The sequence below is a fragment of the Nicotiana tomentosiformis genome, chromosome 1 (assembly GCF_000390325.3).
Source record: "Nicotiana tomentosiformis chromosome 1, ASM39032v3, whole genome shotgun sequence".
In the NCBI taxonomy this organism is placed as follows: domain Eukaryota; kingdom Viridiplantae; phylum Streptophyta; class Magnoliopsida; order Solanales; family Solanaceae; genus Nicotiana; species Nicotiana tomentosiformis.
Genome location: NC_090812.1, coordinates 136,003,921 through 136,031,737, shown reverse-complemented (window position 1 = coordinate 136,031,737; position 27,817 = coordinate 136,003,921). Strand labels below are relative to the sequence as shown.

Genomic DNA, 27,817 nt, shown 5'->3' with positions numbered 1-27,817 from the left:
ATACTACTGGTAAGACAAGGAGAAACTCTCGACTACCTGTCAACCCACAACTTTAATTCTCGACCTCTACACCTTCTTGTCGAGGGTCATGTGCTCGGTAAGCTGAAGTAGTGCCATGTCCGATTTACAAAAGAAGAAAAACATAAATTTTTTCACAAAAATCAAAACACTTGAATCTGAAATGTGTTTTTTAAAAAAAAAATTTGATTGATCAAATCTATTGAAAAAAAAGGAAAAGGATGAAATTGCATAAGATTAACTACCATGGCTCACCCACAAAATCAACTTCAGATCTGAAAAAAAAAACTCATGATAGATCTTACAAAAAAGAAAAATAGTACTCCCTCCATTTCAATTTAGATGAGGTAGTTTGACTCGCTACGGAGTTTAATAGAAAAGAGGGAGACTTTTGAAATTTGTGGTCTTAAAAGCTTGGGTAAAAGCTTTGTAGAGCCATGACATTTGTGTGGTTATAAAAGCTTCTCATTAAGGGTAGAATGGGTAAAATGAAAATTTTAAAGTTGAATTATTTTCAATTATAGAAATGTGTCATTCTTTTTGGTACGGATTAACAAGGAAAGTGTGTGATCTTAATTGAAAAGGAGGGAGTAGTTGTAAAATATTTATAACATTTTAGCTAAGAGAAAGAAAGAATGAAGAAGAAGAAATAGGAGAAGAGAGAAGCGGTAGCTGAAAATGGTGCTGGGTTATGAGAGGAAGGAAGGAGAAATGAAGTGAGATGAAAAAGTTAGCTTTGGGAAAAGATATCACGTGAGGTCACTATTTGTGTGACTTTGCTTTCGTCCTTTGTCCAATGGGTGGGAATAGGGCTTAATGGGTTTTATCTGGTGGGTTTGGCTGGGATTTGATATTAAAATGTCTAGAGAGTTCAAACCGGGTAGTTTGTAAAAAATGGGGCCAGTTTGATTTATTTATTTTTTAGCTGCCACGTGGTGTATAAATCTCTTTAATTTACTTATCTCACTATTGTTGCTTATTGTTAATATACAGTTACAATTTCTGAGAATGCGGTTAGCAGCAAACTACAAGAACTGGCTCTTGCTCTGTCACTAAAATGTTTATCATTCGACTTTATGGGAACAACGGTTGATGAAAGTTCGGACGATTTTAGCACAATTCAGGTGTTTTTATCTTCTGTAACATGCATTTGTCAAGCTGTCTAACCTATCTGCAAATATCATATTGCTCACTTAACATTGTTGCAGATCCCATCTTCGTGGAAGCAAGTCCTGGAGGACTCATCCACGGTGCAGATTTTTTTTGACTATTATGAGATCAATAAGCCTAACATTTCAAAGGAGGTCAGTATCATACTGTTTCCGGTGCCTTCAAGTGTATTTTTGCTTCAATGTTGTCATAATTATTTAGCTTGCTCTGAAACCATGATAAAAGTATTCTGTTATCAAATCTCCAGTTGCTAGTCTATAATGGCCTACATGATTATGTTTAGTTTGTTTGATTGTTGAGAACATTTTAAATACGTGAACTATTTTATTTTTTTGATTTATTGTTATAATTAATAGTTACTGTTACTGTTTACTCTCTCTCTCTCTCTCTCTCTCTCTCTTATGTATATGTCAGGAAGTTAGAGCACTGATGCTTAATATGTGATTGGCTTCTATTTGCATAAATTTGTGAAGCAAAAGGGCTCTTTGTTTGGGACTTTGAACTTTTTCAGGAGCTAATTTTGTTACTCTGCTTTGGAAAAAGTAAACTTTGACTGTGCATGTCCATTTGCGGCAACCACTAATTCTTTTAGTTCTGCTGGAAACATGTAAATGCCGTAGTGGTGTTGCTATTGTTGTTGTGTTAAGCTTTTTAAGCAAATTATCATTTTAATCCTTAATGATTGTTGAACTGTTTTGGAAATCACTCCTTTGATCAATACCAAAAGAAAATGGGTTTGCTAAGAATTTCACTTGTTCACAGGCTTAATTAATGATATGTATGTCTCATCTTTTTTCTTGTAATGGTTTACTACTAAACTCATGTGACAGGTGACTTGAACAATAAAGTCGAGTTGCTAAACTACTATCAAGATTCTCTTTTCAGTCCACAATTCAATTTCCCAATCTTGTAGCAGTAAATTGACTAGTGTAACAAGTTTAATTTTGTTCAGGCATTGGAGTGTTTAATCCGGCTGGCTTCAGTGAGGAGATCACTGTTTACAAATGACACTTCTAGAGTGAAATACTTAGCACACCTGATGACAGGAACCAAAGACATTATGCAAACTGGGAAAGGTGAATAAGATCGTTGTATCTTAAATATTTTGCTTTAAATATTCTGGTTGTTTTTATAGCCATCATAACCATAGCAGATAGTGTTAGTTGTATGGGCTTTATATTTATAACTTTGAAGATCAAGATTTGCCTCTGTATTTTCTGCCATTTCTCCCAGCGGTTTTATGTTATTTTTCTATTTCAGTTCTTGTTATCAAATTATTTCTTTCTAAGATTGGCTTTATATCAAATTTATATTTTGTATTGCTATATTTATGTTATAAATCTAGGGTGATAATATCATATCTAACTCTGCTTGGCCATTGAATTTGCACACATTTGTCCTGGTTTTGCCAGAGGATAGCTACATTTGACCTCCAAAAGCCTAAAATCAAACTTCCACTATGCTTATCCCTCTTGAAGTCCATTTTGAGGCAATGTCCCTTTTGGTGTTAGAATCCCCATCTATAGAATGCCTAACATGGGAACCCGGAAGTGGCCATGTTTGGAGAAAAGCAGACACCGCAAAATGTGAAAGCAACTTGCATATGAGGATCTCATGGATCATGCATGAACTAACTCACCAAACTGACAGAATATGTTATGTCTGGTCTAGTGTGAGGGATAAATGAGTCTTCTAACCAACCTCTTATATCTCTCCTTATCAGCTGACTCTCCAACTCCTGTTTGTAACTTACGATTGCTTTCAATGGGCGATTTTGTCGGTCTGCAACATGTTATACCGGTTTCTTTCAAGAGATTCAGAATATACTTTCTTTGAGAGATAAAAATTTCCCTTTTTGATTTAGCAACCTCAATTCCCAAGAAGTATTCCAATTTTCTTAGATCCCTGACCTCAAATTCCTATGCCAATAACTTCTTCAATCGGGTCATCTCTTTTTTTGTCATCTCTTGTCACATAAACTGAGAAGAGAAGAGTGAGTTTACCCTTTTAATGTCTTATGAAGAGGGTGTGATCAACATTTCTTTGTTGATAACCGTAGGAGATTATCACTTTGCAGAATCTGTCAAATCATGCTCTAGGGGATTGCTTCGATCCGTACAAGGATTTCTTTAGTCTGCACACCTTTCTATGTCAAATCCAGGAGGAGTATCCATATACACCTCTTCTTCTAAGTCTCCCCGAAGAAATGTATTCTTTACATCAAACTGTTGTACGTCCCAATTAAGATTAGCTGCACAAGACAAAAGAATTCTAATAGTACTTATTTTAGCCACGGGAGAAAATGTCTCTTGATAATCCACTACGTAAGTCCGAGTGAATCCCGTAGCCACCAATCTTGCTTTGAATCTTTCAATCGACCCATCAACTTTGTGTTTCACAATGAAGACTCATTTGCAATCAACCAACTTCTTATCTGGTGGTGAAGAGACAAGTTCCCAAGTCTTATTCTTTTACAAGGCCTTCATTTCTTCAATCATAACTTGCTTCTATTTAGGATTTGCAAAAGCTTCCCTCCAATTTTGGGGAATAGACACAGAAGAAATAGACAAGGCAAAAATTCTATTATAGGAGGGAGACAAAAGAATTATAGAAGACAAAGTTAGGTAAAGTGTGTTTGGTGCAAGATCTGATTTCTGTTCTGTGTGCAATAGGTAAATCTAACTCATTAGGAAATGTAGATAACTCACCAGTAGAAGAGGGTTCAATTTCAGTAGATTGCATGATGATTTCTTCTGCTCTATTTCTCCTTAAGTTTTCAGATAAGGTCTATCCAAACGCCTAGTAGTCTCCCCTTGGATTTGTTCTCCAATTTCATTTTCCTCAGTGGCGGTTTCAACAGTTTCGCAGTGGAACTTGGGAGAATCATCTCTTTTGTCTTATTTCTCTCCCCTTGAAGAGGTAATGGTGTAACACTGAAATAGGACTCAGATTCTCGAAAGATAACATCTATGCTGACAAAGGATCTCCTAGAGGTAGGAAGATAGCATTTGTTCCCTTTTTGTGTTGGAGAATACCTAATAAAGACACACTTAAGAGCTTTAGGATCAAGTTTTCCAGACCTAGTGTGAACAAAGCAGATACACCCAAACACCTTTGGAGGAACAATATAATTATTCTTACTCTTTAAGCAAACTCGAGTTTCCCGAAGAAGAGGGAGCACTTGGTCACCTTCCGGAGTTCGGTGGCCGAGACTTAGATTGATTATTTACTCTGCAAGAAGTCTGATAGAGGTCTTTGCACGGATTGCAAGGTCATTCCGAGTGAGAACCTCTCGACCTTTCATAGGCTCCTGGTCATGGACCTTGAGATCACGTGGAAGAGGAGGAAGAGGGCGATATTTAGCCAACATAGGATCAAGTAGGGAGCCTTGACGGAAGCTAAAGCGCAGGACTTGGGGGTCAAGCCGGTGACTATGGGGGCTTGGAGGAGTAGTGGGGACGCAAGCGCTATGTGGAGCACGACTGCGCAATGCATTAGGGAAGCCGCGAGAGGGGTATTAGGGGTCTCAAAGGGTTACTCTGGTGGTCACAAGGGAGACTCGTGGTGGAATGGAAAGGTGCAAGGAAAAGTGAAAATCAAGAAAGCAGCGTATCTGAAGCTAGTGGAAAGTATAGACGAGGAGGAGAAGAGGGCGAATAGGAAGCATTATAAGTTGGCTAAGAAAGAGGCAAAGCTAGCAGTTACGGCGGCCGAGACTGCAGCTTTTAGTTGTTTGTATGAGGAACTTGAGGGCCGAGGTGGGGATAAGAGGTTGTTCAGGTTAGCCAAGGCGCGCGAAAGGAAGGCGCGTGACTTGGACCAAGTGAAGTGCATCAAGGACGAAGAAGGTAGAGTTTTGTTGGATGAGGGGCTTATCCGTCGGAGATGGCAGACCTACTTCCATAGTTTCTTGAATGAGGAGGGGGACAAGAGCATTGTACTGGGTGATTTGGAACTCTCCGGGAGTCGTTGTGACTTTGGGTATTTTAGGCAGATTAGAGTTGATGAAGTTGAGGGGGCTATGCGTAAGATGAGCAGGGGCAAAGCGACCGGGCCGGATGAAATCCCGGTGGAGCAGGGGCAAAGATGAGGGGGACAAGAGCATTGTATTGGGTGATTTGGAACTCTCCGGGAGTCGTTGTGACTTTGGGTATTTTAGGCAGATTAGAGTTGATGAAGTTGAGGGGGCTATGCGTAAGATGAGCAGGGGCAAAGCGACCGGGCCGGATGAAATCCCGGTGGAGCAGGGGCAAAGATGAGGGGGACAAGAGCATTGTATTGGGTGATTTGGAACTCTCCGGGAGTCGTTGTGACTTTGGGTATTTTAGGCAGATTAGAGTTGATGAAGTTGAGGGGGCTATGCGTAAGATGAGCAGGGGCAAAGCGACCGGGTCAGATGAAATCCCGGTGGAGTTTTGGAAGAGTGCGGGCAAGGCAGGCTTGGAGTGGCTCACTAGGTTATTTAATGTTATTTTTAGAACGAAAAAGATGCCCGAAGAGTGGAGGTGGAGCACAATGGTTCCTGTATACAAGAATAAGGGTAATATCCAAAATTGTAATAACTATCGGGGCATCAAGCTGCTTAGCCATATAATGAAAGTATGGGAGAGAGTGGTAAAGCTAAGGGTGGGGGGGAGTGTGTCTATTTCCGAGAACCAGTTTGGGTTTATACCGGGGAGTTCGACTACAGAAGCCGGATACCTTGTTAGGAGATTGATGGAGCAGTATAGGGAGAGAAAGAAGGACTTGCATATGGTGTTCATCGACTTAGAAAAGGCGTACGATAAAGTTCCGAGGGAGGTTTTGTGGAGATGTTTGGAGGCTAGAGGTGTACCTGTTGCCTACGTTAGGTTGATTAAGGACATGTATGATGGAGTAAAGACCCGTGTGAGGACGATGGGTGGGGACTCAGACCATTTTCCGGTTATGATGGGGTTGCATCAGGGGTCGGTACTCAGCCCTTTTTTGTTTGCTCTGGTGATGGACGTACTGACGCGCCACATCCAAGGGGAGGTGCCGTGGTGCATGCTATTTGCAGATGATATTGTATTGATTGATGAGACGCGAAACGGTGTGAACGTCCAATTAGAGGCAGACCCTGGAATCTAAAGGTTTCAAGTTGAGCAGGACCAAGACAGAATACTTGGAGTGTAAGTTTAGTGGCGACACTCAAGGAGGGGAAGGGGAGGTGAGGTTGGACTCGCAGGTCATCCCTAAGAGAGGGAGTTTTAAGTACCTTGGGTCTATTATTCAGGGGGATGGAAAGATTGATGAAGATGTCACACATCGTATTGGGGCTGGATGGATGAAATTGAGACTCGCTTCCGGTGTTTTGTGTGACAAGAAGGTACCACCGAAACTTAAGGGTAAGTTCTACAGAGTGCTGGTCAGACCAACGATGTTGTATGGGGCTGAGTGTTGGCCAGTCAAGATCGCTCATGTCCAGAAGATGAAGGTAGCAGAGATGAGGATGTTGAGATGGATGTGCGGGCACACCAGGTTAGATAGGATCAGAAATGAGGTTATTCGCGACAAGGTGGGTGTGGCCCCTATTGAGGACAAGATGCGGGAAGCGCGGCTTAGGTGGTTTGGTCATGTGAGGAAGAGGAGCACAGACGCCCCTGTGAGGAGGTGTGAGAGGTTGAACATTGGAGGGCCTACGGAGAGGTAGAGGTAGGCCAAAGAAGAGGTGGGGAGAGGTGATTAGGCAAGACATGACGCAACTTCAGCTGACCGAGGACATGATCCTTGATAGGAAGGTATGGAGGTCGAGGATTAGGGAAGTAGAGTAGGTAGTCTAGAGTATTCATAACAGTAGTATTGGCACGCAGTTTCGCTTTCTGCTGGTAGTAGGTTTTTATGACTAACCGTTGTTTCCTTCATTGTTGATCACCTTGCTATCTTGTTGTTTTTATTCTGCTTTTATATGGCTTTTTGGTACTGTCCCTTCTTGTCTATATTTTCATTAATGTGGTGCTTATGCTTTCCTGAGCCGAGGGTCTATTGGAAACAACCTCTCTATCCTCACAAGGTAGGGGTAAGGTCTGCGTACGCACTACCCTCCCCAGACCCCACGGTGTGGGATAATTCTGGGTATGTTGTTGTTGTTGTTGTAAAGCTTACAAAGGACTGAGAGTTTTAAGTAGCATTTGATTGATGAGATAGAAAACTACTAGAATGACATCCCCAGTGAGGTTTTGGTAGATTCATGGTAAACATAGGAGATCTTGCCACTTCTAACAATGCCTTTTTTTTTTTCCAGCAACCTCATTTTGTGCATTAATGTAAGGACAACTAGTTTGATGGATTATCCCATAAGACTCCAAATAAGCACCAAATTTTTTATCCATGTTTTTTGTGCCACTGTCAGTTCGTAAGATTTTTATCTTAGCCTCAAATTGAGTACAAATCATCTTATGAAATGACTAAAAGCAAGAGAACTTCAATTTTGTCCTTTAACAAATACACTTACGTCATACTTTTGCAACAATCAATAAAATAACAAATCATCGGCTACCAGAAAAAGAAACTGTTTGAGTAGGACTCCATACATTAGAATGAATAGTTGAAAAAAGAGTTGTACTTTTATTATGACTCGTAGGATAAGAGTTTCTAGTATGCTTGGCAGACTCACAACCATCACAAAACAAAGATTCAAACTCAGTTCTAGAAAACAAGCTAGGATATAACTTCTTAAAAACAAAAACATGATGGTGCCCCAACCGTCTATGCCACTGTATTAGTTCTTGGTTGACATTTTTATTTCCTCCAAAAAATGCTTGACTAGAGTCTCGAGTTCCATTAATCCAATATTAGTCATCTTGCAATCTACTACTTCCAATCCACTTCCTTGTTTGAAGATCCTGAAAAACACAATGATGAGGAAAGAACTCGACACCACAATTTAGTTTTTTTGGGTGATGGCGTTAACAGATAATAGGTTAACAGGAAATTCAGGTACAGGGAGAGCGGATGATAATGTAATATATGGTGTACAGACAACATAACTTGTTCTAGAGACAGGAGTTAGGGAGCTATTGGATATTCTAACATAATCTCTTTTGGGGCTAGGAGAGTAGTTTGAAAGCCTTTGGACGAACCTATCATGTGTCTATTCGCACCACAATCAATAATCCAAGAATTAAGATGAGCATTAAAGCTATTTGGCAATAGCTGACTACACGTAATTGGAAGTGTCACCATTAGAAGAGTCAAGTTTGTCCAGGAGATGGCGTTGATGCTGAACTTCGTCTGAAGACAGCTTCTCCAGAAGCAGTTTTTCAGTATGTCTCTACATTTATTGCTATATTAGCCTGACCTCGTGATGGACCTACATGTTTCCTTCCACGACCTTGGTTGGTCTAGCATGTAGTTTCCAACATGTTTCCTTTATATACCTTGGCTTGCCACAATAATCACAGTTCAAGTGATCTTTATCATAAGTGAATGCCTTTGGTTGCTCATGAGACACAGTTAACCCACACTTCTTCGTTGATGCTAAATAAAGCATGATCGCTTGTCGGCTTTTTTCCTCTTGAACATAAGAGTATGCATCCTTAAGAGAAGGAAAAGAATTTTACAAGAACTTAAACCTTGATTTGATTGTACTCTTGGTTCATATCGGCCAGAAAATCATATACCCTTTTCTTTGCAATCAATTTCTGAAAAAGAACTACATCATCAGTACACTTCACTTAGAGCTCTTGGTAGTAGTCAATCTCTTGCCATAACCCATTTAACTCGGAATAGTAATCAGTGATAGTCAAATCAACCACATACCTTGGACTTCCCTTGGGAGCTAAATTCAAATCAAAAGAAGTTTGGAATGGAGTCCTAGAGAAGTTTGAAAAGAGGCTTGCGACTTGGCAAATGCAATACCTCTCCATGGGTGGCAGGTTAACTTTAATCAATAGTGTACTGGACAGTCTTCCCACATACCACATGTCTTTGTTCCCAATTCCAACCTCAGTCCTAAAGCAGATGGACAAACTCAGAAGGAAGTTCTTATGGGAAGGATGCAGCAAAACACACAAATTTCCACTAGTGAAATGGCTCAAGGTAACACAACCAAAATTCAAAGTTGGCTTGGGCATCAGGGATCTACAAGCACACAACAAAGCTATGCTCTTAAAATGGCTCTGGAGATATGGACAGGAGGAATCTAGGCTATGGAAGGACATCATAGTTGCTAAATATGGAGCGCACAACCACTGGTGTTCCAAGAAAACAAACACTCCTCACGGAGTTGGTCTGTGGAAGAACATCAGCAACCACTGGGATGAATTCTTCCTAAATGCAACTTTCAATGTTGGGAATGGAACTCGTATTAAGTTTTGGAAGGATAGATGGTTCGGAAATACACCTTTGAAAGACATGTTTCCCAGTATTTATCAGATTGCATTGAACAAAGATTCCACTGTTGCTCAAAATAGAGACAATGGCACTTGGTGCCCACTTTTCAGAAGAAATTTGCAAGATTGGGAGGTTAACAACCTACTCACAATGTTAAACTCCCTAGAAGGTCACAACATTGAAGATCAACAGCCTGACAAACTTATTTGGGGAAACTCTAAGAGAGGCAAGTACACAGTCAAAGAAGGGTACATTCACCTCTGTGACCAGAATCCAATAATAGATAACTGGCCATGGAAACATATGTGGAGAACTAAAGTGCCTACCAAGGTGACTTGCTTCACATGGTTGTCTCTAAATGGGGCCTGTCTCACTCAAGACAACATAATCAAGAGGAACATCACACTAGTTAATAAATGCTACATGTGCCAACAACAGTCAGAAAGTGTAAACCACCTATTCCCCCACTGCTTAGTTGCAAAAGAAATTTGGAACTTCTTCTACACTATCTTTGGTCTGAAATGGGTTATACCACAATCAACAAAGCAAGCTTTTGAAAGTTGGTATTTTTGGAGAGTTGACAAATCCATCAGAAAAATCTGGAAAATGGTGCCGGCTGCAATTTTTTGGTGTATTTGGAAAGAAAGGAATCGAAGATGTTTTGATGGCATATCAACTCCACTCTACTCCCTCAAGGCTGCGTGTTTAGTTAACTTATTTAGCTGGAACTATCTCACCCCTGTTATTAGTGCTGATACTTTTGTGGATTTCATTAGCTCCCTGATAGTAGCATAGGCTTTTGTAAATGGAGCTAATTATCCTATCTCTTTTGTACTCTTTGCATCTTCTTGATGCCCTTTAATGAAACTAATTTACTTCATCAAAAAAAAGTAATCAGTGATAGTCAACTCACTTTGTTTAGTGGTATGAATCTTATTTCGAATTTCAAAGATCTGGGCATCATTTCCCTCGTGAGAGTAAGTGCGCTTAGTATAATTCAGTATCAAGCAATAAATATTGCTTAGAAATTCGAAGGTGTATGGTATTCAAAAGCCATGCATAAAAAGGGAATTATCAGAATCCCATTGACCATAGTTAGCATCAGTTTTTTTTTTCCTTTTTTCCAAGTAATATAACCAAGCAATATTCTAGACTTAATAAAACTCAAACATGATCTTAACCAAGAAAGATACGTGCCAGCCCCATCTAGTTTCACATCACTGATTTGTGAAAGGGAGTGAATATCTACTGCCTTTGTATCCGCTATAGCATGAACAAATAATAGTCCATGTCTTCAACCAGAGAAATTTCTTTTAGTATCTCAAGAGCCAACTAACCTGTTTTTCAGAGATGAAAAACTGGGGAGTTCTCGCCAGAAAAGGATCTTATACGCCAGAAAATGACCTTTGATGTTTAGAAATTTCTGAAACTTGGTGGTAGGGTTGGAACAATTGGACGAATTCCAAGGGGAAAAAATCTGCTTCAGAAGGTGGCCGAAAAAGTTTTCACGTGACGGCGCGTCGATCTGACGCGTTGCCGGCGCTGAAACTTCAAAAGGCACGTGATGACGCGTGACTGCGATTTTGCCGGAACAACTGTCTGGGATTTGATCGCCTGAGGCTTAGGAACCATGTGGTGGTGATAGTATTTGCAAAAAAACAAACGGTTTGAAGGTTCGACGCAAACCGTCACTGTTATGGAAATGACAATGAAGGAGGGAGGAAAAACTTGACCTCTTGATACAAATATGGAACCCTAGCGAGGGAGAAAACTCACCTAAAAAGTAGCAATGACTATGATATCATGAAGCTTTTAGAAGAAGAAAAGGCTTCTTTTCATATATCAGTGTGCATTTTACATCCAATGAGCAGGGCTACTTGATGAACATACAGACTCAAATCGTGATGCTAGAGAACCACAAATAGAGACCATGTTTTTTCTACAATAATGGAGGCTTATTGGGTTCATGAAGGTGCTAATAGATTTGGACAATTGGGCCACAAATTTAAAATGCTTAAGCTAATTAGCCTTAATCCAATTGAGGCCCAAGAATTTCAAGAAATTTAAGAAGTTTAAGAATCCATTCAAGATTAAGATTTCTTTCGTTGAAGATTAGGATTTCTTATTTCATGTTTCCTAGTAATTTGATTCTTGTTTTAGTAGGACTAGTTTTAGGATACGCGCTTTGCACGTGTACCCTATGTCAATGAATATATAATTTTTAGAAAATTACATGAATATTAGCATTAAATAATATGATTGTGTGATGCAATTAAAATTAAAAAAAAAATGTGAATTCTTGAAAACGGTGAATAATAATACGATTTAGTTAACTCAACAGAGGAAGAAACAATTAAAGGCCAAACAACGAATAAAATAAATAATGAAGTCCTAAAAATTAATTGTAATTAGAGTTTTGTCGAATATCGAATTTACTTACGAAGAGTAAGAAAGTCAATCAATATTATGTTTTGAAGTTTCGTGCTTGTGTAATTGCATAAATATTGATAGATAAATAAAGTGTGAAAATAGAATTTTGAGTTTTGATTGCTAATTGTAATTTATAAATAAAAAATGAACGTACCATAAAATCAAGCTTTATAGCTAACCATCTTACCCGATTTTAAATTCCTGAATATTTGAAGTTTCTATATAGTTCAAATAATTAAGAAAATACTTCATCCGTTTTAATTTATGTGAACCTATTTGACTGGGCACGGAGTTTAAGAAAACATAGAAGACTTTTGAATTTGTGGTGTAAAATGAGGCATATATATTTTGTGTGGCTATAAATCATTGCATAAAAGTAAATTGTTTCCAAATAAGGAAATGAGTCATTTGTTTTGGCACAGACTAAAAAGGAAATAGGTTCACATAAATTGAAACGGAGGGAGTATATAATAGCCAAAACTTCTGCTAATTTAAAAGTCATACACAATCCTCAAAACTAAATGATAACTTTGTCTAATGTGAAATTTATTTCTAAAGGCATAAAAACGAGAATATTTAGCATAAAAGTTCTGTGCTTTTAGAATACCAGACATATAGGTAGCTAGATTGATAAAGATAGATATAGATGACAAGTAGGTTAAACATAAAAGTATGAGTTTTACTAATATTCTAAAGTGACCTTTCTATACTTATCCACCATTTACCTCACTAAAAGAAGTTGAAGGAAAAAAAAGAACCTTAAAAGTTGGCTAATCTGCTCAAGGGTGTTGTCTCTATTTTGGATATTCTCGGTGACTTTAACATATAATTGATCAATACATATAGGTTAGACAATTATTAATTTAATCCATGTATTATAATTTCAATGTTATACATAAATACTGTATTATAATTCCGACGTTATAATTCATGCATTACTAATCCGGACATAACTAATCTGCATAACTTGCTTCTCAACCAAATGGCCCCTAATGTATTGACAGAAAAAATAATAAGGTAACCAAAGTAAAAGAAAAAACAGTAATAATAAATAATAATGTAGGGATCATAGTACAGGGATTAATAATATAGGGATTAGCAATAAGATTATTTTTTATTGGGTGTTTGGCTCTTTGTACTAAAAATGGGATATATAGGGTAAAATTTAAAATATGGAGTTATTTTTAGCCTTATTAAAATTAAAAGGGTGTCGATGATGCAATTTGAGGAAAAGATAAAGGGTAGTTTTGTCTTTTGGTGTTTAATCCATGTATTGTCATTCGATGTTACATTTGGTATAAATTAATACACAAATTAGTGTACTAAATTATCCCGGGATTAGCGATGCAGGACTTAAAAGACCAACCAAACACTTGATAAAATAATACCAAATTTTATACCATGATCATTTTATTCAATCCATCCATCCAAATGAGTCCTTAAAGTATCTTCACACCTCCATCCGTGCTTCAAAAAGCTGACCCTATTTGAGTTTCTGTTGCCAACCTCATGATGCTTCTCCAAACTCCCTAATTCTTGAAACCCCTTTTGAGTATATCATACTTGTTCACGGTCATTGTCCTCCATAATACATTCTCCTTGTTCCCAAACATCCGCAGCTGCTTTCCAAGTAAAGCTCTGTTGAAGACTTTCAAGTCTCTTACTTTGAGCCCTCCATGCCAAATAGGGAATGTAACAACGTTTTCACCTTACCAAATGAAGCTCTCTCGTCCCTTTGTTCATCTTCCACCAAAAATTTGGTTGAAATTTCTCCATTATAGTTGGCTGGTGTAGGCATGAAGGACATGTAATATATGGAAACACTTGATCATATGATTTTGATCATGACTTCCTTACCCCTTTATGACTAGTACCTATATTATTACCCTGCTAATCTCTTCTCAACTCTTTCAATCACAACATTTCAAGCCGGAGTGTCGTTGTTTGATGCTCTTAGTGGTTGTTCTAGGAATCTTTGGGAGTGCTCCAATTCTTTAATTGCTCAATGTTGGTCACCTCTTACCAGAATGATCTCGCACTTTTGAGGATTGATTTTCAATCTCGACAACACTTGAATCTATACTAGGACCTATCTCAAGTAGAAAAGCTGAAGTATCTCTGCCTCTCTGGGTCTCATCCATGAATAGTACATGAAAAACTCTGGCATTTCCATTGCTCCTTAAGCCTGGATTGAATCCTTTAGAGAGCTGCCTACAACTGCTATGTCCATCATCTTGCTTATTGCTTCCATCACCGAAATGAACAGTATAGGTGATATGCTATCGGAAAAGCGGAAGTGCTTCCATTGACTCTGTGACCATGAGACTATTTGGCTAAACTTTTTCGCGCTTGGAGTAGGTCTCCAATTCCTCTCCTTTCCACTTCCAACCAAGAGGTTGTGAGTTCGAGTCACCCCAATAGCAAGGTGGGGGGTTCTTGGAGGGAGGGAGCCGAGGGTCTATCGGAAACAGCCTCTCTACCCCAGGGTAGGGGTAAGGTCTGCGTACACACTACCCTCCCCAGACCTCACTAGTGGGATTATACTGGGTTGTTGTTGTTGTTGTTTGTATTAATTAGAATAATAGTCCACTATTGTTCCTTCATCCTTCTTCTATTAACTATTGTCAACCTATGGAGTAACTTTGTCAACCTGTGGAGTAACTTTCTATTGGAGTAGCCTACATTTGAACCAAAGTGCTTTCAATTTTTTTCTCCAACTAGTTTCCTGTGCTATTACATCATTGTTAACTCCTCCTTCACCTCTGACTCCGAGTATCTCATTTTTCCTCCTTATTTAGCTTCCTACCCTTCCATCTTAGATCTACAAGATGCTCATTTGTAATCTTGGCACGGGTAGTCATTTTAATGCTCCTTTTTTATGCACCAACGTTGTGACCTAGTGGTTAATGAAGTGATATACAAATCTTAAAAATCAGGGTTCAAATCCTAGCAGAGGCAAAATTCTAAGTGATTTCTTTCAAATTTGCCTAAACCTTAAAAAGGGCAGCCCGATGCACTAAGCTCCTGTTATGCGCAGGGTCCGGTGCACTTAGTGGACAGAATTTATTTGTGTTGATGAGAGGTAACAAGTATCCGATGGATAATTGAGGTGCGCGCAAGCTGGCTTAGACAACCGTAGTTAAGGAAGAAGCTCATTTTTTTAATCTAAAACAAGGATGCTAATCTACACATACCAAAACTGGCCGTCACAATCCACAACTAATTAGCTGACATAGCACTTGCCTCAAGAAGGGCCTCTCTCAAAGGCAGATCCAGGATTTTAAGAAGATGGGTGCACCACTGCTGATGGCGGAAGAGGGACGAGTCACAACTGCCAATTTGTGATTCTAGCAATTTCCAAGCTAATGTTCGAAAGTCACTATTGTTAGGGCTTGGTAGTTGATGAAAGGTATGGGAGAATAGTAAGTATTATCAAATTAAGTTGCTTGAAGGTTAACTATAGGTAATTTCTCACCACAACCATTTGATTGGTAACCTGTAATGGTAACTAACCTGTCAAAACTGTAAAATTATAGTGATAATGTAAACATCTTTTAACTAATATATTATCAATGTATGATGCTAAATCCTTTTCAAGAGGGAAAAATTTTAAAAAAAGAAAAAAGAAAGAGATTAGCCTGTTTGGCCAAGCTTCTAAAATCACTTATTTTGAAAAGTGCTTTTCAAAAAAAGTAATTTTGATGAGAAGCAGTTTGTGTTTGGCTAATTAATTTGAAAAGCACTTTTGAGCAGCAATTAGTGTTTGACCAAGCTTTTAAAAATTACTTGCAAGTGTATTTTTCTCAAAAGTGCTTATGGGAAGAAGCTACTTTTTTCTGCTTCTCAAAAACTGCTTCTGTTTCTACTCAAAAACACGTTTTTCCCTCTAAAAGCTTAGCCAAACATCTTAACTTTGGAAAAAATCACTTTTGGCCAAAAAGAAACTTGGCCAAACAGGCTATAGGACTGCTTGGTTTTGGAAATAAAAGCAGGAAAAAAACATCGAAAAAGGATGAGAAGAAAGATTCAAAGGTGAAAAAGGAAAAAAAAAATGAGAGAATGGCGCTTGCCTGTGAACAGGGGAAAAAGTTTCGATCTTCCTATGGCAAAAGTTCAGCCAGTGAACTAAGAACTCATTTGAAAACATGGGTGCGCAGAATGCATGGGTTCTCAGGCACCACTGGCTCCAAGGTATATGTGCCACTGGCCTCTCTATAGGAGATGTGCTTTCTAGTAACTTATGAGGTCATTTCAGTACCTTCAAAAGACGCCCTTTTATTCAGGCGCCAATTTTCCTGTTTAATTTGGAAGGTTTCATTGGGATTTATGAAGTTCATAGTTGAATAGAACTCAGGTAGGTTGTCTTTCTAAAATTAAAAGAATAGAATTCAGGTTGTGAGATAGAGATGATGCATAAACTTAATATAGTTTCCAGCAGAACAAGGACCTGTTGCAGAGCACCAACTCCATTTTATGAGGTTGGTTTGGAGAAAAACCTTCCATTCTTAACTAGTGGTTGTCAATAGAATGGAAATTTATGTCTGAATTTGATAAATTTGGGCTAATTGAAATCATATTGATTCTTTAAAGTTTCTGTTGCAATAGTTTTTCAACCACTTCTATACGTCAACCAAATATTTTTGGAAAAAGGGCTTATGCAAATTTAAAGATTTTCCTTGTGTTTTAATTAGGAGCATTCTTTTGTATCTGTTGCATCCCCTGGAAGCCTTATGTGAATAAGGTTCCACCATTCATCCAAAATAAGATGTTATATCATCTTTGAGTTAAACCCCAAAACAAAATCGAACAGATACACAAGCCAATCGAACAGATACACAAGATCAAACTGCTAATCTCTGTCAATAAGCTCTTAAAAGAAATCTATAACTAACAATTTTAAATATCCATCACAAGTCAAAGATAAACATGGGCAAAGCAGCAGGTCTCATTTTATGCAATCATGCTACTGTATTTTTCTGTTTACTTGTAATTATCAATGGATGCAGTACACTTGCTAAATCAGGCAGGTCTTTTGAGTTTGTTACTCCCTCCGTCCCAAAAAGAATGACACCTTTCTATATTTATTAACTATTTAACTTTAAACTTTCCTTTTTATCCTTGATGAGATGATATATAGCCTCACAAATATCTATGACTTGTTTTAGACTACAAGTTTGAAAAGCCTTTCTTTATTTCTTTCTTTCTTAAATGTTGTGTCCAGTCAAACACCATCACATAAATTGAGACGGAGGGAGTTACATTTTTCTCCTAGCTTTTGATATGGGGTGGGGGTGGGAGAAAGGAAAATGAACATAAGTTGATTCCTATTGATTTAGCATCAATTAGGTTGAGCAAGCGGATGCTGTTTTACAGTGTTTCATTTCTTATGTTCTGCTAGAGAATCTGATGAAATGATTCTCCATTCCCCCTTCCTGGAACAGGTCTGGCTCATCACGATAATTATCATGAGTTCTGTCGGCTTCTTGGACGTTTTAAAGTCAATTATCAGGTATGAATTGAAGCCTCTGCTCCCTTACCTTCTTTTTCTTGATAATATGAAAAGTTAGTGCTAGGTATCCACATAGATTTAAATTCATTTGTGAGGATTCATATAGCTGACCTAACACGCTTTGAATTGAGGCATTGTTGATGTACATAGATGACTTTAATGTCTGAGTTTGTGCCTGTGAATCTTCAGGGGATTCGGCTGAAATTTTATGTTCCTTATGTATGTATGACTCTAAGATGGTGTTTTCTCACTTTCTTCATTATGCATTCTTAACTGAATAGCATTTTGAAATTATATCTTGTAAACTTCAGAATTTCATTTGTGTATGTCCATGTTTGCTTAGAGTCGTGAATAAGAGAAGAGAGGAAAGTTCCATTAGGTTAGTATATTAAAGCCAAGGGGGATCTACGTTCAACAAAGGGGATTCACTGGACCCACTTATCGAAAAATTTCACTATTTGTATTTCTAACTTAATTGTTGTTAGAAAAGGTTATCTATAATACATGTTGACCCACTTGACAAATACAATGGCTTTAGAGTAGTGGTCAAGCGGGTTCCTTAAGATCGGAAAATCGCGTGTTTCGTAATTTTTTTTTGCACCGGTCACTTGTTTTATTTTTTATATGGAAGGCTTCAAAACACGTTTGTTTGTTTTAAAGAACCATTAGGGTTGCTCCTCATTCTCCTTGCTGCATGTCTACTCTCCCCCTCTCCTTTTCTGCGTCCCTTCCCTCACTTGCTCCTTGGCTCCTCCTTCAATCCTGGCCAGCCCAGGTGCCAGCATGCTTCATCCGGTTGCCGGTCACGATCAAGGTAAGTGACACAATCTATCTATTGAGGAAAAGCCCTTTATTATCCATGCCAATAACTGTCAATGGCCACCCAGAAGGAGATATTTCATTGGGGGTTTCATCATCTTACCTGAAAGGAGCTGAAACTGCTCGTATTTGCACGCGACATTTGTTGGTAATGGGAAAATTTTCTGTGGCTAATGTATACAAATCCTGGAGGCTAAGGGATGATTGCTGAGGCCTCAGAAAATCTGATAAAATTGAATTTTTCTAGCTACTCTGCTGGATGTCCACTTTCTTCTCATCAATGGTAATTAGGAGTTTAATCTGTGTATAAATGAACAACGTAACAAATGTCGTAAGAGTTAGAAATGAGAAAAGATATTTGGTATGAGCCAGTCGGCTGTGAAAACCCAAAATTTTAAGCACAATAAGATTAAAGAGAACAAGAGGTCTTTCTTGGACTAATTGTTTCATCAATATGTTGGTCTATGTTCAATTAGAATACACATAACCTGAATCTATATATCTTTTCATGTTGAAAAGGGATTTGAAGTGCTATCAAGGATTTCAATCAATTCATAGCTTGCTCTTAAACACGTAGAAAAGATATCAAAACATGTGTAGAATAACACATCCAATCTAAATTTCCCTGATTGTGTGCACTTGTAATTGTTACTTTGTTATAATGTAGTTCTTAATTATTACTATTTGTTATTTATATGCTTAGCTTCCATATGCTCGATTGTTTGTAATATACTACAATTCCGTGTTGTATTTATTGATACATGGTTATATATTTACATTGTTTATATGATTACTCTTTCGAGATTCTGTATTGCTTGTTTGTGAGCAATTGTACAATCTTTAAAGTTTGCTTATGTATTATGTAAAATAAATAAGTGTTTACTAATTGCAAAACTGAAAAATAAAAACTAATAATTAGAAACTTTGAAGTAATAGATGAAGATTTTAATTGCGTAAAGATTGAGATTTACTAATTAAATAGTTAAATTTGTTAATTGATTTTTCTGCTTAGGGTTTTAGCAAGTACTTAATCATGCCATGATTTGGGAATTAACAATAATATGAAGATAATCTCATAGAGAAAAGACTGAAAGTAGGTTTTGTTTATATTTTGAAGATTAGTGCAGTAACAACTGTACCAGAAAGATGACGTTTGTACCTTGAAGAACTTCATTTAAAGTGAAGTATGTTGTTTTCACTTCTTCTTATTAAAAATAAAAGACATAATAACATCAGTCGGTACAACGTTGCACTTGAAGTAGGGGATGTGCTGTTCCTTTTGGGCTTGACTCTTCCCATAAGGCCCCACGGTCGGGGCATAAATGCTTCTTGCTACCCATATAATCATGTTTTCATAACACTGTCCATATTTTTTTAATTCTCTATACTGTTTGAACCTTGTCTAAAATTCTTGGTAAGCTGCTTGGAGATGTGATGTCATTAGAAGATTTTCACACGAACACCAAACAATATAGTGTTATTCTGTGTTAGTTTATTGTTAGTTTGATCACGTTGATTCCTTTTTTTGATATTTTTATTGTACTAAATCACTTACTAAGTTTAGCTAAGTTAGGACCAGTTACAATCTCATTTCATAACTTTGGCATCAAAGGAGTTTAGAGCTTCTTGCTCCAATAGAGTTGGTAGTTTAGGCTACAATATGTACAATTTTTCCAAATTATGACTGTAAGATTCCTGTTCAACCTTAAGTTTCACAGATCTCAAAGTTTGAGAGTCGACATGAGTTTATAATGTATCGACCAGTGACCGGGGAATAAGCAATTGCCTCATTTATAAGTAGCTGCTAGTGGTTATGGGGTGTAAAGATGAAGAATCTTGTGTTTCGTAAGCCAATTGTACGCCCATAACCTGAACAAGTTGGTATTACTATTTCTTCAATAACAGTCAACTACATCAGAGCCTTCATTAGGATATATTCATGGATATTTTGCTTGATCTAAAGTTTGCTTCTAACTGGCATGCTCATTGCTGAATTTGCCATTTGTCTCAAGTCTGATCAGGCCAAAATATTTTGTTTCAACTTCCTTTTATTGATCCCTGCAATGTGTTTGATGTGCCTTCTTTCTGTGATTTGGATACTGCTATTGCAGTTATCGGAGCTTGTCAATGTGGAAAGTTATGCGGACTGGATACGTCTGGTTGCCGAATTTACTTTGAGATCTTTGCAGTCTTGGCAGGTCATCCCCTTGATTACTGGGTTCAAGAATAGCTTTTGATCACTAATCTTAACTCTGTTTGTCTGAAATTTCTGATTGTGGTTTTTCCCATGATCAGTGGGCTAGCAGTAGTGTTTACTACCTTCTTGGACTGTGGTCTAGATTGGTTTCATCGGTGCCGTATTTGAAGGGAGACACACCAAGCCTGCTTAGTGAATTTGTACCAGAGATTGTGAAAAGTTTTATCACATCAAGATTTGGTTCCTTTCAGGTTGCACTGTATTGTTTTTGCAAGTGAGGTTGCATCAAGAGTTTCATTTTAAGTTGTGGTTTTGATTTACTTTCTGTTATTTTGTGTTGCAGGGCGAAATCTCTGATCTCTCAGAGAACCCCCTTGACAATGTTGACCTTCTTCAAGATCAGCTTGATTGTCTTCCTTATCTTTGCAGATTTCAGGTTTAGACTCTAAAATATTTACACTTTTGAGATTATCAAAATGTTCTGAAAGTTGCTTGACTTTCTAATTCATTTAAGTTCAATGTTTGTTTTTACTGTTGGTTTTTGACTTACTGAAATTGCTGAATTTGGATTAATTTGAATCAATTTGACACAGTATGAGAGTTGTAGCTCATACATTATTCAGATTACTGATCCTCTACTGCAGATGTATATGGTATGCTTAGATTTTTTGTTTTACAATTTCTAAGGGTTGAAGGTCTAATGAAGCTTATGTGTTTGCAGTGATACAATTATTTTTGTTTGAAACAGGAATCCGCTGATCCCCAGGTTCTTACAGTGGTGGAAACAAAATTTGCTTGGATAGTTCACATAATTGCAGCTATTGTTAAGACTAAGCAACTTAGTGGATACAGGTATTGCCAAGCTTATTTACTTATTTTAGCTGTGTCGTTTTAGGTTCGCATTCTCCTAATTTTCCCTCATGTTTGTTTCCACTTTCAGTGGGGAATCTCAAGAAATCCTTGATGCAGAACTTTCAGCACGCGTACTGCGGCTGATAAATGTTACTGATAGTGGTTTACGCAGTCAGGTTCACTCAAATTTCCTCCCTATACTTTGGCACTCTTATAGCTCTGAAATGTAGGAAAGTTATTGTAACATTCCCTGAACTAAAATTAAGGTGAAACTCTATTGTGTCAATAGCACATCCTCGTTTACACATTCAAGCATTTTATTCTTTTTCTTTTCTTGGGAACTTGATCAAACTTGTATTTATTGGGTTTGTTCTGACATCATCGTTTATGTCATTTATCCTTGATATAATGCAGAGATATGTAGAAACGAGCAAACAGCGCCTTGATCTAGCTATTCTTGTGTTCTTCCAGAACTTTAGAAAGTCGTATGTTGGAGATCAGGCAATACATTCATCTAAGGTACACAATTGAAATTTGTTTGCTGTGGTACCCAAGTGCCAAAAACTTTCTATTGTCATTTCTCTTGCTGGGTATTTAATCCATTTATTCCTCTACAGCAACTATATGCTAAATTGGCTGAGCTTCTTGGGCTCCATGATCATATGCTAATATTGAATGTCATTGTTGGGAAGATAGCAACCAATCTTAAGTTTTATGGAGAGGTAATTGTCATAATTGATTATTTGTGATTTTGCCATGATCATGAATCATTATATCTCTTCTTTTTCATTAGAGCGAGGAAGTTATCAGTCAAACACTGAATCTCATGTTGGAAATGGCATCTGGGCAAGTATCATCTTACTTTTCTTCTCAAGTTTTTCTCTATTATTAGAGTTGAGGCATCTCCTTGTTCTATTCTAATTACTTTAATCTTCTTGGGTTGGCAGATATATGACTGCAAAGCTTCTTGTAAAGTTGGATACTACTCAATTAATAATATCCAATCGTAATGTAAGTATCATTTATAGCTGTGGTACATTGCTCTCTTTTCTGCTGATTCCTAAACATTTGTAGCTTTGGTTGGACTAATACTTTAAATTTTTCATATTTAGAGGGAAGAATTCCCGTTTTTGGGGGACTACAGGTGCTCTCGTAGTAGAACTACCTTTTACTATATTATTGGCTTGTTGATCTTTATGGAAGATAGCTTTTTGAAATTTAAAGCATCAATGGACCCACTTCTGCAGGTGTGTGTTTGGAGCAATAATTATGTAACTTTCTAATTTGTCTTACCACGATGAATAGTATGCGAAAGAGTTTTACCTCAGCTTTGTTTTTGTTTAATTGCACCAGAAGTTGCTCAACTCTTTTTTCCATGAATAAACTGCTCCTAGTCATTCGCCTTATTGTAAAAGTTCAGAAGCTGTAATTATGTTTCTGTTCCTCACACTGATGAGTTGAGCGGTAATGATGCAATAAAAGGTCTTGCTGAGTTTGGAACTGATTCTGGATGCCTTGTTTCGCACTGATGATGTTAAGCAAGCATTAATTGGGTTGATGAGGGATCTCAGAGGAATTGCAATGGCTACAAGTAGGTTAGTAGCATGGTCAATACGAATTTTCCTGTTGAGGCATAAGACTTGGTTTTTTCAAACGCTCTCACTTCATCTTTGTCCTCCTATTCCTACTGTTCAACAGCCGAAGAACATATGGTTTCCTATTTGATTGGTTATATCCAGCACATATTCCCCTTCTTCTTAAGGCCATAACAATATGGGCAGACACTCCAGAGGTGAGATTTAATCTTTAAAGAGCATTAGAGATTCTACTGTTAAATCTTTACTACTGTTCTGTTTTCCCTTTCCATACATTCTTCCATAGAATTCGTACCCAATGGAAGCACATCCAAATATATGCTGTGCGTATATCTCTCTCTTGACATTTACTTGCCAATACAAGAATGAGCTACTCTGTTTGCAGTGTCGGTCCTGGATAAAGAACATTTGTGTATATGGGTTAACATGCTGGTGAGATGAAGCGTACCAGATTGTTGAAACTTTTTTCCCTTGCAGGAGATCTAACAAATATTGAAAACAAAAAAAGTAACTTTTTGTGATATCAACTTGTAGGGGGCAATTTTCCCTTAAAATTTAAGATATTTTTCTATTGCTATTTCATTCACTCTGATCTTAGCACATTATAATTAAAAAAAAACAGAGAAGTTGATCCCTAGAAAATGCTTGTGCTTTGGTGCACACTGGAGACTTTTGTCTTCTTCTCCTTTAAAGCTAATATAATTGTGTCTTCATTTTTATTAATGTATTAGGTGACAACACCGCTGCTTAAATTCATAGCCGAGTTTGTGCTGAACAAGTCCCAACGACTGAATTTTGAAACCTCATCTCCCAATGGCATTCTTCTTTTTCGAGAAGTCAGCAAATTAATTGTTGCATATGGATCCAGAATTCTCTCTCTGCCTAGTCACGTGGATATGTATCAGTTCAAATACAAGGGTATTTGGATTTCTTTGACTATTCTTTCGAGAGGTAGGAATTTTTAGCTTCTAAAATATTTTGGTTATATTCATTCTCAAAAAATATATTTTGGTTATATTCTAGATTTCCCTGTGTATGGCCCTTCAAATGGAAGGCTTCCTGTATGTTGTTTGCTCTTAAGACTAACCTTCTCCTGACTGTTAAGTTTTATGCCTAGGAGAAGAGTTTCGGAGCCCACTACTTGTGTTTTACGTTGCCTTGTTTTCCCCCCTCTTTTGTCTTCTACCTGTGATAAACTTCAGTAGAGTAGCTTATTATTTTTGTTTTGACTAAGTTTTATTTCTCTGAATAAGAATTAGTATATTTTATAAAGTTGATTTTTCTATTAACTTGGAATTTTAGGATTTTTTTTTTGAGAAGGTAACATATTGTATATTAATAAAGACTACACATCCCATAATTACATAGGAGAGGAAGAAAGACTCCTAATCCTTGTTCTTCTCACAAGGAATCTAAAACATCAAAAATAGACTCATGGTCTTCTAAAAGTTTTCTTTTACACCAAAAGTGGAACAACAATAGACACTTCGTTTTCATCTTCTAGACATGATTGTACTTGTCTTCAAAACATCTCTGGTTTCTCTCTTCCCAAATTATCTACCAGATGCAAGCAGGGACTCCTCCATCTCTCCTTCTGATTAGACAAATTACCATCTCTATTCCAGCATGTAAGAACTTCAGGAATTATTCTTGGCATAGTCCACATAATACCCCTTAAGTTGATAAATCTCCACAGTTGAGCAGTCAACCTGCAGTGTAAAAAGAGATGACTAAATGACTAATTGACTCTGCCTCCTCTCCACATAAGTAGCATTTAGAGCATAATTGATATCCTCTCTTGACTAGAATGTCCTGTGTCAACCGCCTCCTTTGCCAACAACCAAGAAAAGCAAGCAATTTTATATGGAATTTTAACTTTCCAAATCAGTTTCCGTGGCCAACAACTGACTTGATTCATGGAAAGGTTGAATTCCTTATAAGCTGATTTAACAGAAAACTTCCCAATTTTATTTCCTTGCCAATTCATACTGTCTTCAGAGTTTGAAATTCCTTTGAACTTTTCTATAATATTGTAAAACTCAGTCTTCTGTAAGTAAGCCTCTCCTGTTGTTGCTTTTTGTTGCTGATTGAGGATGTAGATGTCAGGAAACATTTGTCTCAAAGATCCTTGCCCTAACCAATTATCCTTCCAAAAGGATATCTTCATGCCATTTCCTACACTGAATTTGGTTTTGTTCATGAATTTAGGCCATAGATTCCTGATGGATTTCCATAGACTAACCCCATAAGGCCCATTCACTGATTTTGTTGTCCATTTACCATCCATACCATACTTCTCCCTAATCACCTCTTTCCATAAGGATTGTTCTTCTTCAGCAAATCTCCATAACCACTTCATCATCAAGCTTTGAGTCTGAGTTCTCAAGTTCTTTATTCCCAACCCCCCTTCCTTCTTGTTGATTGTATGAGAGTTCTCTTTGACTAAATGTATTTTCTTCTTATCACAGCTCCCTTCCCACAAGAAGTTCCTTCTTAATGCATCTATTCTCTTCACTACGTTCACAGGAATAGGAAACAGGGACATCATGTTAGCAGGCGTAGCATCCAATACAGAGTTAATTAGAGTTAATCTACCCCCTTTGATAGGTGCTGACTCTTCCAGTTAGTCAACTTCTTTTCACATTTCTCTATAACACCATTCCATATCCCTTTTGATTTGCTCTTTGCCCCCAATGGCATTCCCAGATAAACGGTAGGAAGCTCCCCTATTTTACCTCCAAGAATTCTAGACAAGCATTGGATCTCATTTACAATATTTATTGGATACGTAAAACTTTTGTTCCAGTTAATATGTAATCCAGATGTAGCTTCAAACAAGATAAAAATTGCCCTCAACACTTTCAGTTGCTCACTGTCAGCCTCACAAAATACAATAGTGTCATCAGCATACTGTAGATGGGATATCTCCGTATTGCTGTCTGCCCTAGAATTTACCTTAAAACCCCTTATCCAATTGTTTAATTGGGCAGTTTTTAACATATCATTCAATCCTTCCATAGCGATTATGAAGAGAAAAGGAGATAAAGGGTCTCCCTGCCTCAAACCCCTCTGAGAAGGAAAAACCAGCTGATGAACCATTGACCAGAATTGAGAACTTCACTGTACTGATGCAAAATTTTATCCAGTTAATCCATCTACCCCCAATATCCATTTTAATCAGAGTTTCCAACAGAAAGTTCCAATTTAAGTGATCATATGCCTTCTCTATGTCCAGTGTGCATAATATTCCAGGCTCTTTGCTTTTCAATCTTGCATCTACCCATTCATTGGCGATTAAAAGTGCATCCATTATCTGTCTGCCCCAAATGAAAGTCATCTGTTGAGCATCCACCTGCTTGTTTACTACTTTTTTGTGTCTTTCAATAATATATTTTCTCCCGTGCTTTCTCACAGGACTGAAATCTTTCAACTCTTTGGCCCCCACCTTCTTAGGAATTAATGCCACAAAGGTAGCATTAAAACTCTTTCCAAACACACCCTGTTCATGTAATTTCTGGATTGCAGTTACTACTTCCTTGTTCACTACCTCCCATCATTGAATGAAGAAAGCCATAGAATATTCACCAGGACTTGGTGCTTTGTCCCCTACACATGCCTTTACACTTTCCCAGATCTCCTGAGTTTCAAAAGGACTTTGCAACATTAAGTTCTCCTCTGGAGAAATTATAGGACAATTTTTGAGATTGCCCTGTGGCTTCCATATTTCTGGTTCAGAATATAGCTTTTGGTAGAATGTGACATTCTCCTTTTTTATGTCTGCCGGACACTCCATAGTTTCCCCTTCTACATTCAATTTGTCAATATTACTGTATCTCCTATGAGCATTTGCAGTTTTGTGGAAATATGTAGTGTTTTTATTCACTTGTTTCAACCAAAGAGCCCTAGCTCTTTGCCTCCAAGCCACCTCCTCATTTCTAGCAATCTCTTCAAATTCCGGAGCTAAAGCAGACTTAACATGTATTTCTTCCTCAGTCAGACATCTCTGATCATGTATTTCCTCCCGTTCAGCTAGTTGGTTTAGGATATTAAGTTTTTGCATTAAGTTTAAAGGCCAGGATAAAATCAGGTCTTCCGTCACAATTAAAAGAGTTCCACCAGTGTTTAATCCTTGTTTGGAAGCCCTCAGTTTGAAGCCACCAATTCTCAAACTTGAAATAGAATTTGACTGGATCCCAATTGCCACATTGAAGCATCACATGGGAATGATCAGATGTCACTCTATGATGGATTGATTGCTTAATATTTCTGAAGCTCTCATTGCAATCCATAGAGATTAAGAACCTATCCAACCTAGCTGCTATCACATTCTCCAAGTGTAGTTACCTCTTGCCAGTTGTAAATCCACCAACTCCATGTCTTCAATAAACTCTGAAAATTCATTCATTGCTCTAGAGATTCTATTGCAATTCTTCTTCTCTGATGGAAACCTCACTTTATTGAAGTCCCCGCATACCAGCCATGACCACTCAAAGAGACCCCTAGCTCCTGCTAATTCCCACCGGACTTTCTCCCTTTCCTTCCTATCATTTGGTGCATATACACTGGATAAATTCCAGGTAAATTCCTGACTTTTCCCAGAAAATTTACAGGTTATAGTATATGATCCCAAGCTACTAATCTCCCCTTCCAACATTCTACCATCCCACAAAACTAATAACCCCCCTCTAATCCCACTAGCTTCCAATTGTGCATATTTCCCCCATCTATTATTTCCACAGTTCTTTTACTATCTCTCCAATGTCTCCTTCGATTTTTGATTCTTGAAAACAATATACATCTGCTTTCCACTTGTGAATTAAACTTTTGATCAACATTCTTTTTCTATGTCGATTCAACCCCCTAACATTCCATGAG

The 27,817-nt window shown here is 37.6% G+C and overlaps 1 protein-coding gene across 4 annotated transcripts in view; it reads left to right on the top strand.

The window, feature by feature from the left end:
• The window catches only part of LOC104089240 (uncharacterized), a 61,340-nt gene that overhangs the window by 17,233 nt on the left and 16,290 nt on the right, over positions 1-27,817 (top strand). For all 4 annotated transcript variants that reach the window (XR_684722.4, XM_009594089.4, XM_009594088.4 and 1 more), the window contains exons 6-23: positions 1,012-1,142; positions 1,227-1,322; positions 2,141-2,264; positions 17,412-17,479; positions 20,410-20,496; positions 20,594-20,746; positions 20,839-20,931; positions 21,089-21,148; positions 21,244-21,347; positions 21,436-21,523; positions 21,762-21,866; positions 21,965-22,069; positions 22,141-22,193; positions 22,295-22,358; positions 22,460-22,594; positions 22,830-22,942; positions 23,046-23,139; positions 23,674-23,893. Coding sequence is in view for 3 of the 4 variants with exons in the window: in XM_009594089.4 (XP_009592384.1) it covers positions 1,012-1,142; positions 1,227-1,322; positions 2,141-2,264; positions 17,412-17,479; positions 20,410-20,496; positions 20,594-20,746; positions 20,839-20,931; positions 21,089-21,148; positions 21,244-21,347; positions 21,436-21,523; positions 21,762-21,866; positions 21,965-22,069; positions 22,141-22,193; positions 22,295-22,358; positions 22,460-22,594; positions 22,830-22,942; positions 23,046-23,139; positions 23,674-23,893 (1,893 nt within the window). In the remaining variant the exon portion in view is untranslated. The remainder of the gene's footprint in view (positions 1-1,011; positions 1,143-1,226; positions 1,323-2,140; positions 2,265-17,411; positions 17,480-20,409; positions 20,497-20,593; positions 20,747-20,838; positions 20,932-21,088; positions 21,149-21,243; positions 21,348-21,435; positions 21,524-21,761; positions 21,867-21,964; positions 22,070-22,140; positions 22,194-22,294; positions 22,359-22,459; positions 22,595-22,829; positions 22,943-23,045; positions 23,140-23,673; positions 23,894-27,817) is intronic.